The sequence below is a fragment of the Anarhichas minor genome, unplaced genomic scaffold (assembly GCF_050575085.1).
Source record: "Anarhichas minor isolate MPS153535 unplaced genomic scaffold, ASM5057508v1 ptg000021l, whole genome shotgun sequence".
Taxonomy (NCBI): Eukaryota; Metazoa; Chordata; class Actinopteri; order Perciformes; family Anarhichadidae; genus Anarhichas; species Anarhichas minor.
In genome coordinates this window covers 5,582,914-5,595,932 of record NW_027466467.1, presented here as the reverse complement: position 1 = coordinate 5,595,932, position 13,019 = coordinate 5,582,914, and the positions used below count along the sequence as shown (strand labels likewise).

Sequence of the window (13,019 nt, the reverse complement as noted above, 5' to 3'; positions counted from 1 at the left end):
TTAAGACGTGCAGATGTTTTCGCTTTAAAACTGGCATCTGTTTATGCAGACACACTTTATGTTCGAAAAACCACAAAGGACCCCCGATAGGTTTTATGGGGCAGTATCAGCTCGAGCACTCAGCTTTGTAATTGTGCTACAGCAGGTAATGAGAAAATTGGTCGCAAGCGGTGTTCCCTGTAGATGTAACCCGCAACGTACAATTTTGCACAGCATGTGCCGTATCTACATTTATTTATTTTTTTGTGGTCTGTGCCTGAAGCCTGAGCTTCTGTGCAGCTTTCAGGAGGTCTAGCGTGGTCACAGTTTAGAGCCAAACACTGCAAGAGGACTGATTTCATCTAAAAACATTCTTCAGTATAGGGACATATAAGTATATATCATGTTTGTATCTCAACCCTTTGATTTTCCCTTCAAGAGCAACTGATTCCAAGAGAATTTGAACAAAATGTCTAAATCTGTTTTTCATAAAATAACAAAAGAAACAGCCTCAGCTCAGAGTTGTTGAGGATTTCCTGATGAATGCAGACCAATCCCTGTTTGTGCTGTGTGACCAAACTGCAACTTTCATCACAACTGATCAAAGTTTTGTAATTATGAGACGGAGGATTTGGGTTATTATCTCTGCAGCTGCTCCGGCCTGGTTAGAATATTACCCGCCAAAAAACTCATCCTCTATTAGAAAATTCTGCACATGCAAACTACTACATATGACTAAGACTTAGCTATTAGAAAGATAATATTGACCAATATGTCATGTCATCAGGATGTTAATATATACATATTCATGGTTACCACTTGGGCATACAGGACACAATTATGAAGAACAGTAATGTAGCATAATCAAGACCATTGTTTACCTTTAATCCTCCATGTGCTGCTGTCAGTAGTGGAAACTCAACATTTTATCAAACAAAGAGAATCAATTTCCTTCATTTCACATGCTCAAGATCTAACATGTTCAACAGTTAGTTACAGACATCTTTGATTGGAGACTTTATTAAATGTAATAATATTTTGGAAAAAACAGCACTGTCAAAGTACCAGAAGATTCTGGGTTTTGTGTTTCTTATAACAGGTTGTGTGTCCTTGTCCACTGACGGTGAATGTCAGCCCTGCAGCAAATAACAGCTTTTTGAAGCTCACAATATGTTGGTTTTTATTTAGACTGTATAGGTTGTGTTACACTGACAGGAGTTTTGCAGATGTTTTGAGAATGATGCAATTACTGAGGTTGATGCAATGGAGCATTTTGCTTCTTTCGAAGCTTGACATTACAAACAAGTGGTGATCGTCGCGCCAACTGTTAGTCATTAGTGAACACATGATGTTTACTGGTCAGCTTCAGTATGTTTTGCCAACATATATTTACTTGTTGAGCTAGTTATATGGGGTTCTAGCTTAACGCCCTGAACAAGTTCACATAATTAGGAGTATGCTAGCTTAATATGAAAACAAGCTGTTTGCAATTAATTTGGTAGTTAACTCTTGTTCCATTTGAAACATTATACAACACATATAACAATTTTATAGTTGCACAAGAATACACATCTTTTTAATTTCCTAATCTTAAAGGGCCAGTGTGTAGGATTTAGTGGCATCTAGTGGTAAAGTAGCACATTGCGAACAACTTAAACTTTTCCCGTGTAGCCACCGTAGAAACATGGCGGTGTACCCGCTCCCTATGTGGATAGAAGCAGCTCATTCTAAGGTAACGAAAACAGTGATTATACACTAATGAAAACATACTTATTGCTGCTACGCACTGGATCTTTAATTAAAAAAGCCATACAGTACATGTCATATTCATGAAGTCCCAGCTGTGAGTGCAACCCCCCCAAGGAAATATGATATGTATTGTGACGGATAACCTTCAATATCTGCAGCAACTTTCTAATTTCCGCAAATTGATTTCGATGAACTTTCTTCACGAAAACGCACAAATTGCTAACAGATCTGACATGCTACATGCTATTGGGTAAATAGATAATTAAGGGAAATCAAAGTGAAGCAGCGCTGATACCGATAACACAACGCTTTCTTCCATTGACTCTCTAGGGCTCAGTGGCAGTGTACAGTAATAGTTCACTCAAGGATAAACTATTTCTGAGCTACAGAGCGGACATAATGGACCACGGTATATCTGCTTTACACGTAATAGTGAATTATCAAATTCCCCATACAGATCATATCCATACAACATGCTTTCGCCATTACCTCGCTGTATAACCGTGACAGCAGGAGGCGGCAGTGCTTCTGACAACCGCACAATAACAACCTCCTTGTTTGTAGAGCGAGGTTACTCTCTCGGTCTTTACATGTAATGGCAGAAAACAAATGTTTGGTAATGGAAGATGATCCAGTAACTCTGTGTTGTGCGCCTCGGCTCTCACGCTGACCTCTCTGGGAAACAAATGATGCTTAAGTACAATGTTGTCCCGTGTGCTGTTCTCCCACCGACATAGCAGCCGTGCTCCTGCGTCCATTTCCCATTATGTGACAAGGACATATTTCAGACTGAAGTGATCCAAACAGTGATCTACCACTTGAGAGAACTGTCTTTGAGAAGAGAGGTCGAGGGGAGCGGCAAGGACGAGTGTCCTACAAATGCCATATCCAACAGCTCCTGTGTTTCCAGTGGCACTTGATCTGAAATAGGCACGCTCAACAGGGGACAGGCTTCAAGAATTTTTTTTTTTTGCTCCATACTTCAGAAAGACTATCATGTTGAAGCTTGAGTGCTTGTTGGTGTGTCAGTGTGTGTATCAACAGAGCAGCGCAGGCCTCTAGGCCAGTGCATTGTTTGCGAGGACGGTGCTCCTTCGCTGCATGGTGATTTGGTAGTGTACGATTGAAATTCAAGACACTCCATTAGTCCTGCTGTTCAGGCATTCATTCATTCAGCATCTACAGTATAGATGGTGATCCTTGCAGTCAAGATATGTAACAACCAAGAACGAGGTCAGAGATGAAGAAATGTTTATTTACAAGGGGCAGTTTGGGATGCGGATCAGTTATCAACGACCCATTCTTTAAGAATATATACTGACTTGGGGTCTATTTCATTCAGGAGACATACAAACACAAGGTCACATGCATACACAGATGGGTAATGTATACATTTATTGGTATTTTAATATCACAAATGGTGCATGTTACAGCTTCAATTTGATTGTCTTAGAAATCCTCCACTTCACACGTGAACAGTCTGATCTTTTGTTTATCCAACCAGTTTCTTATCATGATCGGTGATCTGTTGGGGTTCCCCCCCCCCCCCCCCCCTACTAGTGATAGCATAATTCAGACATCTCCATAGCCAACTCCAGGCAGTCACCTGCGTCGTGACAGGAACTGAACAGGCCGCAGTCCCAGGAGTCATCGTTGCTGCCGGGCGTAGACTCCATTGCGCTGACGACTTGTTTGTAGTTGGGAAAGCAGTGATTGGCGACTCTCTCGCAGGAGCCACGTAGCATGACGATCACGTCGTAGAACCGGCAGAAGAGACAGTTCAGGACAATTCCTGCACAGTCAACTGAGGGAGACACATACAGTCAGGTACGGGACATTGGAAAATATGGTTGCAATAAATATTGTAGCTTTTGTTTGTCTTCAAAATAAAAATAGGGGCCTCTCCTCACCACACGTTTGCAATGACCTATTTGAGATAATGTGTGATGAATTGTGTTTAAACCATATCTTGGGACGTAAATCATCTGAGGTGCTCTTCACTTGTACCTCTAACATTTTAAAAGCCTTTGCTTCCTTTACACATGCATAATTTAGGAAATCATGCCTTGATCCCTCACAGAGAGAGACAAGCAAGAAAGCTGTTTGGAGATATAATCAATTACCTGAAGTCTCTGCTGTATACGTTGCCAGGAGCATTTCTAAGTTGCCCTGTGGTTGCAGCGAAACAATGTGCTATGTGTCTTCCCAGCAGCCGTTGCCAAATGGTGCCCCCGTGGGTGCTATGAAGCATGAGATCATCAAATGACACTGACCATGAACAGTTACTCACCGACAACATGTTGGGGGAAAGTCCTTATGGCTTGTGTTGCAAAGACTTTAGTGAAGGGACTCCTCCTACAAGGCTGCACAATTCTATACCTTTTTATTTATTTTTTATCTGCACGATCAAACTACAGCTGGCAAAAGAAAATATGTAGAATACATTTTGTGCCATTATGAGGGATTTGTATGAGGTGGCGCTATCTGCAAGTAAATTTACTTGCAGATAGCGCCACCCAAATAAGGTAACTTGCCTCTACTAAGTTGTTCGTCGATAAATAGTGATTCGTCAGAAATTTCAGTCTCTGTATCAATAAACCACCAGAGTGTTAATCAGTGAACTTTAGAGTGGCAGGTAGATATATTTCTGAACTTTTAAAGGAGCCAGGCTGTTTTCCCCTGTTGTCCACCCTTTATGCTAAGCTAGGCTAACCACATTGCGACTCCAACTCCATATTTAATGCACAGAAATTATATTGACAATAATTTTCTCATCTTTTGGAAAGAAAGCCTAAAATGTTGAACTATTTCTTTGATATATAATACTTTCCTTAATTTAATATTTCATTTTATAAAAATGCATGAGAACATAAACAGTCTGTGGTGTCATCACTTATGCTTCTGCATCTATAGTAGCGAGTCTACTTTGTTGCCTTTTTTGTTTTTTTTGCATTAGTCTATCTTTTTTGCTGTAGTTTCAGTTTCTAAATTATTCACACATTTTCATAATTGATTATATGGACTGTATTTAAGCATTCTCAAAGCATGGTGAGGCATACAGCTTGCAATTTGTCAGATTTTCTATTCTGTCTGTGGTCTGTGGCGTTATTATTCTGCATATTAGTCATCGTTTATTTCATCAAAGCTATGTTTGGATGAAAAAAGTTCATTCCATCACAGTTTTACTGAGGACTCGACACTAGATTTGTTCCGTTGATCATTTCAGCGGCTGTGTGTGAGGGCGTCAGATTGGTGTGATGAAGCGCTGGCGTCACTGACCTCCCATGTTGCTCTGCTGAGAAGAAGAGAGAGAGTCTGCGGTGGAGGAGGCTGAGGAGGAAGACCTCCTCAGGTACATTTTCAAAGAGAACAGAGGGGAGGAAGAGCTGCCACACTCTCTTGGCTGCTGAGCGTCTGTGTCTCTAGCCTCTCCAGGCTCAGTGTCTGCAGAGGCACCGAGCCTCCAGTCGCTGACTGGAGCCTCGCTTTGTATCCTTTCTGTCCAAGAAAACGAATGTTAAATAATTAAAGAAACATCAGGTACAATTTGATTGAGAATGTAAACACTACACTGCCAGAAAGAGCGCAGAGGTTTAAAGGCTGATGCAATGCACTGGTTTATCTGGTCAGATTTTGATAAGTTTGGAACACTAAACGTTACAATACGACACAAGATGATAGGAAGCGAAACAATATGAAACAACAGAATACGATACGACACAAGACCATATAATATGATACAACACGATACGACGCGATACAACACAACACTATGCAATACGACAGTATACACAAAATGATGAAGGCACTTGCAAATGACAGATACCATACGACGAGATACGCTAAGATTCAAAAGACAAGATTCAGTGCAAAACAATAGAACTCGAAATAAAATGATACAAAACAATGGAATATACAATTTGATACGATACAACACACGCTTAAGTAATAGATCACAACAAGCCGTGGTGTGTTGTGATTATATCAGAGCTAAGGGTCAATGTTCGGCCAGACGCGAAGCATTTTTAAAAAACTGTCAAGTATGGCAATATCAAATTTATAGACACATTCCAATTAAATCGTTTTTTATTCGTAGATGATAAAGTTCCCAATAAAACGGGCCCTCCTTGGTATGTGGCGAGGACGCTGCTCCCCTTTCTCTGGCTCCAGAGTTTCGGTTGCCACAGAGCTCTGGAGAGAGGTTTCACACTTGTGGCCACTTCCCCCCCCTCAGAATTTCACTTTCTCATTCGTGGTGCTGTGAGGCAGTGATTAGTGTATTTCTGCTGCATTCCGGCCTGCTTGTATATTCTGAGCAACGTAGGCGAACCTCCTCTTTACGTAGCATTTTCATTGTGAAGGATTTATTTCCAAGAAACGTATGAACACATTTATGCTAAACACAAGATTTAAAGTTGTTCATTTGCATATTTCTTTGTGGAAATAAATCAAACAATAGATTAGTCGACAAAATCGAGTTGAGTGTCAGTTGACTAAGAATTTCTTTGGTCAAGGTCAGCCCTAATTTGTTTACCCTGCAAACTGGCCTAAGTAGGAGGGGATACTCTTAAAAGTTTCAGAATCAGTAAGGAAGATTCATTGCTTGGAAATTATTGATTGACAACTGTCCATTACCTCCTGATCTTTGAGAACAGCTCTGTTTCTTGTGGATGCTTACACTAATAGACACCACACACTGTAGACGCCGATCAGTGGAGCTCGTGAAGCGTCATGATGTGTCTAAACGTGAGGTCCAGCACCTCAGTAGTGTTACTCCCATAGCTTCCGAAACAGCTGATGAGAAGTACGTCTGTTAGCTACGTACTTAGTAAATATATAAAAACCTACACTGTTCACACCACAAAATGTACAGTCTGTTCCGGAAGAGACAAATTAGCCGAAGTCGGGCTGTGAAATATTAGTATGCAGGAGTAGATCTGTTTGTTAACATCTGATTAGAGTAGATATTAATGAATGAATGCGCCAGCTGCAGACCGTTTACTTTTTCACCACCTATTCAAAATGAATTATTCACCGTTCTTTTCTCTGTTTTATTTAACATTTAATGCCCGATGATTTATTCACACTCTGGACACATTTTTGAAAATAATAAGTTGTATTTGTCTTGCCTAAATTGTTGAAGGAGAGATACAGATGGACGTTGCTCACGGCTGTATTGGCGGTTTTTTAAGATTTTATTAGCTGTTTTTGTAATACGCACGAGATAACAAAGTTCAAAATAGTCTCCTGTGTTATCACCTTTTCGTCAGCTTGAGGTTTTCCTTTTATCTCTCGTTGTAACTTTGTCATTTCTCAGTGATTGGACGAGAAGTACAGAAGGCAGGGGTCAGTATTTGAAGTAGAACGAGGTAAAACGGACTTCAAATCAGTGGCGTCTGCACGTATGTTTGAGCTGAGAGGCCACGTGATGCTCCTCGGGTTATCAAATTAATTAAGTAAGAAGTGCAGCTGGTCCGTGCCCATGACCATTAGCTGATAGAGAAATAAGGCCTGCAGGCATACTAAGCTTCTTCTTTTTTAGGTTTTGTTCCAGTGTTTCCCTGAGCCAAGCTCACTCATTAGACACCACGGTTACCGGATCTGATTTCACTTCATGTTTTAAATCAAAATTCACACACATCAGAACCACGGATCAGAAAACATCCACACAATTTAACGACCGTCTGTAAGCAAGCGCCTGACAAAATCCATTCGTTTCATCGCTGCAAAACATGTGATTTTCTGGGGAAATTGTTCTGAAACTGTGCAACTTTAAAAAAAATGTTCTTTCTCAAGTAGCCTGCACAACACAAGCAGTAAGAAGACCTGGGAAATTGCTTCAGCACCAGTAACAGGAGGGACGACACCGACGTCTGCGCGTTATCACAACAAGAGATTTACAAGAAGCACGATGACTCAATGCTGATGCTCAGCTTTTGAGTCCCATTAACTTACCTCCTCTCACCCACGCGGAGCTCTCCTCGGCAGTGTTTACTCTCCCTTTGTCTTTCACGTCGGCTCTCAGAGTCATTTCATCTGCCATCTGGTCCATTGCATCACAAATAAAAAATGCACCTCTTATGACAAACCTGATTATCTCAAGCCAAAAATGCGTGTCTGCACACAGCCGAGGCCAACGCGTGTTACCGACAAACACGGTGTAAACCACGGCTCCGTGGCTTCATGCACCCGTCTGCTCTCGGGATTGGGTTCTCAGGCAGCGGGCTGCGACATAGTCCTGGCTGGCTGTGGAGGCAGCTGTTTACCCCGGCTAAGCGGAGAGCATCCAGTACAAATTATCCTTTACATTGCACAGGGTCCATTTGGCCTGCTGCCTGCTTTACTGTAAGCCTCTCCAATGTTCCAATGACGTTGGCAAAAACACTGTAGATCCACTCCTATCACAACATCGCCAGGACAAAGTCAGCAACATTTTATTAGTCTGAGACATTTCCCTCTATGAAGTGATAATGAAGCCAAGGGCAAGTGCAGAGCATCACATAATAAAAGGAAATCTTACATTAAAACTGCAATTGCCAACACAAATGTATTATTAAGCAATCAGGACACACTATAAAGAGATTTTGTGATGTTGTAGTGATGCGATGATATGGGACAATACGAATGGGAGATGGAAAAGTTACTGTTTTCCAGAGTATATTAAACATATTTGTCAGATTACGATTATTGTAAAGAAAAGACAACATGGTGCACGTTTAGATGCACACTCACTCGTGCACACGTACTCGAGGTTTCACTCCCTCAAGGCTGTGATTGTGCTGAACATATGCATGAGGCAGCCAGTGCCAGTTTGTTTGTTGGGGCGAAACACACGGTGAAACACAGGTAGCGAGCTGCATTCAAATTTCTCCGAATACAAGCCAACCAATTTACTCTAATTAGGCTCAACGGTAGAGTTGCATTTTAATAGATGCCCCGCTGTGTTTGCATATGTTTAGAGAACAAGAGCCATGCTAATTGAAAAATTAAGATGTGAGAGTATTTGTCTACCGAGCTCCCACTATGCTGCACTCAGTGCAAACATAACTCCTGAAGAGAAGAGAGTTTCTAGCACCTTCTTTCTTTCTTTCCTCCTCCTCCTTTTCATTTTCTCTGTGTAGCGTGACGGTGATACAATGCGAGCGAGAAAAGACAGACCAAGATTGTGGTCTTGTGCTCTTCAAAGTGGCAACGCGACAACAACGTGTTCCCACTCTGCGGTCTTGTTGTCTCTCCCTGACGCGGCACTTTTTTTTTTCGTGTCATTGGCCAACGTCAATCACGCCGTCGGGGAGGTTCAGCGGGTTGCGCGGTTAATTTGGCGCCCATGGAAATGTGCTCTCTGCGGAACGAGCCGCGCGATCCGACGTCTGCAGAAAAGTCACAGCGGCTGACACTCCACCCCATTAGAGCTTTCCCTAATGTAGAGTGAAGTGACAGCCGGAGATCAAGTTCAGGTACACATTACACTACGTCTCAGTGACGGCTTTCTGACCCCCTTCGCTGCACTTACAGTCCACTCCATTATTTACAGTTGTAAACAGCTACACATCCAGCTCCAGTCCTGCTGTGTGTGTGCTGTTTGCTTCTCCGTATTCATTTCCCATAGCGAGGAATTTACCAATTCTTTGGGATCTTGCTTGTCCACAAACATTAACCGAGGATAATTTGGTTAGAACCGCACCGTGGCAGAGTACTGCATTAGCTGTGCTGGGTCATCAGATTTTGGATTACTCTTTGCATGTGTATCCCTTATGTGCTACAAAAGTCAGAAGGTGAAACAGAGTGTTACGTTTGAAAATGAAGACCAGCGTGGCCACAAAATGTTTGAGGACTGTACTAGATATATGCAGTAAGAAATACAGCTTGCGTTGCGAGGACTTATAAATTCATTCACATGAAAATGCCAACAACATTTCCCGTTAGCCTCAAGGCTACCACAACTCCTTTGGGACAATGAGACTATCATAAAACTCTGTGGTTTAGGTTAAAGTTAGGTCAATGTGAACCTCAAAAATGCCCTAATTACAGTAAAGCAATACCTTCATCTTGGTAATGCACATAAATCAAGTCAAGTCATTTGTATGCATTCAAACATCCTGCGTGTGTCCTCACTAAATACTGCTCAGAGCTAACATGTTAGCATCTCCTATCTTTAAAACAACTGTATATTTTAAGGACAAATGTGGCAGTTTTAGGTAGATTTTTCCTCATTAATTTTTCAATATAATATAACATAAAGTTTTGAACTTCCATTCAGTGCTTGTTTTGTTTATACAACTAACATTTTGTGCAAAAAACTAACATCAACCATATTGAATACAATACTGTATTTACAATGTTTCATGTTTTGCAATTATTAGCAGCTTTATTGGTAAAGAATACTTGCGCTGATACTAGCAGTCTGATCAACATTATGCTAAAGTGTTAGCATGTAGCGTCACGCTAAAGCAAATAATCAGCTGGGAACAGAAAGATACATTTTCGGGTCGCATTCTTAAAGGTTGAAGGAAATGTTAAGCAGCCACATCTAACATATTTTTCATTTATAATTATTGAAAACATTTCACAGCCACCTTTTAATACTGTATTTTCAATTTGTGATGCTGTAAAAACATCCAATATGTCTCCCACCCGAAACTTCCACAATTCAACCAAGCGAAAGTCTTACAGGAAGTATTGTTGCTCTCATGCTGCCTTGTCCGGATCACCTTGGAAGGACAGCTTAACATTTACTCCGTGCATGTGTGTGGTTGTGGCAGGTGTTTCGTGGAACTAAATGGAAATTGCGACTTTTTTTTTTTTTTTGGTTTTAGTAAAATGTCTTCGTTTGTTGAACATGCTGCCGGTGCAGAGGTCCCCTTTGCCCCTTAATGAGTTCCACAGAGAATAAGTGTCATGGTGGGCTGTGGTGATGAGAGCAGACTCCCATGTCACCTTGAGGCTGGCTAAGACAAAGAGAAGACGACTCTTGATGTCATATTCACTGTCTCCTTTTACAGCGGTTAACCCTGGTGGACCGACTTCAGATGTCATTGTCCTCAGACAGATGAAAGGCTATTCTAAGGTTTGAGGCATGGGGAAACAAACATTTGGAGTATTTGATATGTGTTAAATAACGAGACTACAGCTTCATGCACATGCTTGAATTATTATTACTAAATAATAATAATAATCACTTCATAAGTACATTACATTTTTTTTATTATAAAACTGTTTAAACAACATTACCTGAAGATTTTCCCAATATTTTTGCTTTATTTTCAATAAAAACAAACAACTGATATTAAGACATATTCAATACATCAGAAAGTAAATGTCAGTCATCAAATAGATGTTTATTGTGCTCAACTGATCGTCTAATGACTCGGTTTAGATCATCAATGGTCTAAAGTTGCTATAAAAATGTACTTATGAATAACATTTCCAGGGATTCTTTGCGTTAACTGACTAAAACCATCTGTTTTCACATCAAGCTTGTGGTAAATGTTTAGGAAAAAGAGATGGGAATTGCCTCCGATGGCTATTTCCTGACAGGATTAGGCGATAATCCTGAAAAATCACCTCTGAGAAACTGAGCTGGCCATGAGAGGGGATGAAATATGAAATCAAAGAATCCCTTCCTGATGGACCGGCTGCTCTACTTCGGTGGGACACGTTTGGCGATGGTCTCCGAGAGTATACATTTCAGCAGTTATTCGTGGTCTACATTAACTACCACAGACTTTGCCGCGGAGCAGTTTGTTCTGATCCACTTAAAGTGCCGTAGCAGAGCTCACCTCGTGTGCTCTGGGGAGTGTTTCTGCTCAACCCATTAAGAACATAATAATTCCTTTTCAACATAATTTTGCTCGTAATTGAAGATGTCATGTTATATTCAATTTTTTCAATATCTTTAAGGACACCTGCCTTCCTTTATGACAGCTGAGTGGGGGGGGGGGGGGGGGGGCTTGTCACAAAGGGAAGAAATCACAGTTTCCAAATTAAGATTGCAGATAAATGACCTTACAAAGCAAAGGAAATCAAAGAAGTATGGGAATGGGGTAAATTGGATTCTTTGGCGTCTAACAGTATATGACTTAAACCAACTGGGGATTCTCTCCACAGTGGAGGAAGTGAGTATTTCCTAAGGCAACAGTCCCACCTGGGACACCCTGATGATCCATGGGGTGTTCGTAAAAAGCCTTGAAGTTATTCAAGGCTAAATAGATTTATTTTTTCTATTAACATTTAGGCTGTATTGCTCTGATTCCAGAGCTCCTATACTGGTTTCAGGCAATCTATTTCATTTTACACAGTCAATATTCTGTATTTAATTTGCATAGCTGAGAGGGTTCGTTAATGTCTTTGGTCCTATTGTATCACACTGGGTGTCAACAATGATCAAACAATGACAAACCTAAAAAGTGTAAGGTCAAATCTTCTGAGTAATGAGCTTTGTTACATTTGTAACTTATAATATAATTAGAATATTCTTTGTTATATTGTAAATAAACTAGCGTGGTATGGCTCTATGGTAGCAGTATGACTTACTTAGGTGCTCCGTATATATTGTGCTGGGTAGTGTCGATGTTACCTACGTTTTGGTACTGATACCAAAATAAAATAATAGTCAATAGATATTTATATCTATTATCTAGAAATTCAGACGTGTTTTTCTTTACCAAAAAAAGCTCTCAAGTGTTAAATGTTCACAGATGGAGCTACACAAGATTTTTTTAGTTTTTTTTAGTCCCTTTATACTACGTCACCTGCCCCATGGCTCATGATGACGTGGATTACAGACCAAATGATTACGTGGGTTTTAAACAAATTATAGTGCATCAAAGCTACAAACAGTGTATGAGAACAGCCTGTGCTGACACGTTTAGGTCAGTCAACAATAATAAACGAGAGATGTTTGATTTTCAGCCTTATTTCAGTATCGGATGAAATTAATAAATTCCATGAAGCAGAATTAGTTCTGCCACTTGGAGGCAGCAGAACAAGTTGACACATCAACTCTGAGTTGGCATGGCTAACTAACACATCCGACAATGAGCAAATGCAGAACATTCTGCAACACGTCTGAAAGGAAAACTGTTATTTTCCAAAAGTTTTACATTCAAGATGATTACACGCATCCTAAACATGTATAATATGTGGAGTATTAAGTGGCACAAGAAGAATAACTTGCATAATAATGATATACCTGAGCTTTACTTTGCTCTTTATGCTGAAATTATTTGCACAAAATGAACAGTCTTGCAGCTTCACACAGGCATCTTGAGGAATACCCATTATTAAGGACC

General features: G+C 40.6%; 1 protein-coding gene across 1 annotated transcript; it reads right to left on the bottom strand.

Annotated features, from left to right (window-relative positions):
• Positions 1 to 3,284: 3,284 nt before the first annotated feature.
• Positions 3,285 to 7,780, bottom strand: mdfic2 (MyoD family inhibitor domain containing 2). Its single transcript, XM_076096385.1, has 3 exons — positions 7,684 to 7,780; positions 5,020 to 5,226; positions 3,285 to 3,532 (listed from the first exon to the last, which is right to left on the bottom strand). The coding sequence occupies exons 1-3, from the start codon at positions 7,778 to 7,780 to the stop codon at positions 3,285 to 3,287; spliced, it is 552 nt and encodes a 183-aa protein (XP_075952500.1).
• Between the last annotated feature and the right edge of the window lie 5,239 nt (positions 7,781 to 13,019).